Source organism: Etheostoma cragini, chromosome 17 (assembly GCF_013103735.1).
Source record: "Etheostoma cragini isolate CJK2018 chromosome 17, CSU_Ecrag_1.0, whole genome shotgun sequence".
NCBI classification, from domain to species: domain Eukaryota; kingdom Metazoa; phylum Chordata; class Actinopteri; order Perciformes; family Percidae; genus Etheostoma; species Etheostoma cragini.
In genome coordinates, this window is record NC_048423.1 from 297,341 (window position 1) to 300,989 (window position 3,649).

General features: G+C 40.7%; 1 protein-coding gene across 1 annotated transcript in view; it reads right to left on the reverse strand.

The window, feature by feature from the left end:
* The window catches only part of LOC117960516 (pro-neuregulin-3, membrane-bound isoform), a 365,265-nt gene that overhangs the window by 5,576 nt on the left and 356,040 nt on the right, over positions 1-3,649 (reverse strand). Inside the window, exon 9 of the mRNA XM_034898461.1 lies at positions 1,845-2,030. Coding sequence (XP_034754352.1) covers positions 1,845-2,030 — 186 coding nt within the window. The remainder of the gene's footprint in view (positions 1-1,844; positions 2,031-3,649) is intronic.

A 3,649-nucleotide genomic window follows, 5' to 3' on the forward strand; every position in this document is an offset into this window, starting at 1 on the left:
TTTACTGTTATTTAATCGTGTTCCTACAGTAAAATAACAGAACATTTACTGTTATTTAATGGTGTTCCTACAGTAAAAAAAAAACAAAAAAAATATTTTCTGTGAATCATACATAAATCCGTAAAATAACAGTAAATGTACTGGCAGCTCATTACCTGGACTTTGTCCTGTAATTAAAAGGTTTAACTACAGTAAATAAGGAAGACCATTTTTGTTATTACTTACAGAAATACAAATGTAACTTTTCTCTTACTTGATGGTGTACTTTATTTTGGTAATACATTTTGCTAAAACATCTTAAATCTGTGATGAAAAAAAGATTTTTTTATTTAACTCATCTTTACTCATCTAACTCATCAAATACAAAAAGGACTAAAGAATTATGTGAAACAATTTGTTTCAGTATACACTACTGTAGAAACAGGTTGGGTTAAACCATCTGGGCAAGCCCAAGAGACTTGGGACACCCATGGGACATTTTACAGTATATAAATGTATACTTTATTAATCCCGCAAGGGGAAATTACAATTTCCAGTCCGTTGTTATTACACACAGACTGACCAGAGAGCACAGGGGCACTCGTGGAGTCTTTGGTCAATCAGAGAGCACTTAAGCCGACCCAACCTTCACTCAGAGATTGACTTTGGTTGATCAGAGGGGCATTTGAGTGGCACAGGGGCAGATGAGAGGAGCACTCGTGTTGAGGACATGCACACTTGAGCAGCTCAAGTGTCCCTCTACGGTGACATTTGGGGAGAAAAGGAAGCGTGACATATATCCTGCTTAAATTAAGATTAAAACAAAAGGGAAAGTGTAGTGATTGGAGCCAAAAGGCCACTCTATCCCCACCTCTGAATATACTACTCTATGCATGCTAGTAGTTTGTGTTCACTGTATGTGGAGATGTATTTGGTGCTCTACCTCTTTCTGTTAGTATGCATGTAGGTCAAGCAAAGCTTTACCCTGAGCCTCGACCACTGGGACCCGAATGCCTGAAGTGAGGCTTGCAAGTCCAGGTGGACTCAGACACAGACTCGTGACCCACCAGGAATGGGTGAAAGCACATCGTCTTCCACACTGAATACATTTCTGGCCGATCATTTGCATTTCCCCCGGCTGCTGTGCACATGCTGTTTCGCCTGAGGAGTTCAATCCTACGGTGTTACATTAAATGATAGGATTTAATTGGTGTCAAGCAATCGCATAAAGAAAAAAAAAAAAGCTGAGAATCAGAATATAGCTCAGGCTTGTCGAGATGTCAGCGAGGGAAGAATGTGGTTGGTGTAGTCTCTGTCGTATCCTTAAAAACACGAGCACCCGACAAAGCATTTCCTTTGAACTCATGCCACCGTACTGCAGGCCACGATACAACGTGACCTTGTTTTTATCTGTGCTCAGCAGATTGGAAAACAAGGGGACGGGAGGGGGGGGGGGGACAAAAATAAATAAATAAATCAAAGACTTGGCTTTGAAATATCCACTCTTGAAATGAAATCCAAAGCTTTGTCCATGGCGGGCATGCATTTTTCATTTAGTGGTTTTCTTATTGAAATGAGTCAGTGTCTCGTGGAGGATACAGCAGAGAAGTAGAGCGGAGACAGAGAGAAGAAAGTGATGATAGAACCATAAAATACTCGAGATCTTTATGCTGTAATTACACCGAAAACAATCTGTTCGCACAGTAAGAGCCTTTAAACACAATGGTCTGAAATACATACATAGAAATATGTATATAAATAAATGTATTTTTGTATATTTGTACACACACAAAGACCAAATGTGACTGAAATGTCGTGTTGTCAATCATAAGTTGTAGTGTGGGCCTTCAGTACCAACTCCTCACCCTCTTTGTGCTTCGGCCTCCCTCTCAGATGAGTCCACTTCCTGAAGGTGTTGGTAGGCGGGGCCTGAATACTTGGATCCTCCAATCGGATTTAGCCTTCCCCTGGGTATGGGCGGGGTCCTGCGTGGAGCTGACCAATGGGCGGCCCGGGTACTCTGATCCGGGCTGTGAGACAGGGAAGCACTTCTAAGAAAAAGTGAAGAAAAAAAAAATTTTGATTAAAAGGTTCAGGAGTTATTGTTAAACAAAGTATTTGATAAACCATGCTGTTATATTTGTAACTATTAGCATTTTGGCTGGTGTAAGCAGTAGACCTCTTCTCAATGCTAAACCCGGGTCGGCCCGGGCCAAATCCTACTTTAACTGTGTTGCATTGTGTCCTAACCGTTCTGAGATCACGAAATAGCCTTTGAAATATATTACTTCAAAATTTGCAATCAACACATTAAAATAACGACATTAACTTGACCTGTGCAAGAATTAATGGATTCAATAACGGGACCCTATCACAAACTGCTGTGAGACTGTACTGGGTCACATTGCGTAATCCTGTTTAGCCATTTTGGGATTGGGGCTCTCTTTTAGTCAAGAATTTTTCTTGCAGCTATTATGTTCTTTTTTAAATCTACTGTTTGTGGAGTAGATGTTGAACAGGAAACATACAGTACAGGGATCGAAAGGGAGAATTCAAAGAGAACAACTGTGTCTGATGTACAGTTCCTGAGTTCCTGTAGTGTCCTCTTTGCTTAGGCTACAGAAAATCTCTGCAAAGAGCTTTTATTTAACCAGAAGATATATAAGTACGTTCTGTCCTCTTTAGGCCCTCATTCATATTTAACTGCTGTTTGAAGGAGAGATTTGCCTCTAAAAATGGGTTTCTCAGCCATAACAACTAGAAGCCCTACTTACAGTCTGGCACTTAATAAGTGTTGGCAGAGTTTTGTATAAAAGGCATTCAAACAAGATATTTCAGAAACACAGAATCAGCCTCGGCCAGTTCCTTTTTTTGGCTTTTTCTGACTGTGGTATCCTAACACTCTGCTATCCTGATAATAACGCCCAATCTCTGCTTCAGCTGATGAGATAGCAAACAAATAAACCCTGATTGCACGCCCAGAATGGCATTTGTGGTAAGAGGAACAGACTTCCTGCCAATGGATCTCGTGGTAGAGGGAGCAAGACATGGAAAAAGAATAGTTGGTTATGTCTTACTTGAAGGTATCTACATAAAAGTGACATGACACTGTCATAAATGTGTCATAAAACACTATAAGCAAACATTTCATTAGTATGTGTCATTTGGTTTTGTCATGACAAGTTAGGGTTATGGTTGGGGTTAGGGTTCATGTGTCGTGACAGTGTCAGGTGTTTATGACAGTGTCATGTGTTATGACAGTGTCAGGTGTTTATGACAGTGTCAGGTGTTTATGACAGTGTCATGTGTTTATTACAGTGTCAGGTGTTCATGACAGTGTCATGTGTTTATTACAGTGTCATGTGTCTGTGACAGTGTCATGTGTCTGTGACAGTTTCATGTGTTATGACAGTGTTATGTGTCTGTGACAGTGTGAGGTGTTTATGACAGTGTCATGTGTCGTGACACATGACACATGACACTGTCATGACGCTTGACAGTGTCATGACAGTGTCATGTGTTTATGACAGCGTCGTGTGTTATGACAGTGTTAGGTGTTCATGACACTTTCATGTGTTTGTGACAGTGTCAGGTGTTTGTGACAGCGTCAGGTGTTTGTGACAATGTCAGGTGTTTGTGACAGTGTCATGTGTTTGTGACAGCGTCAGGT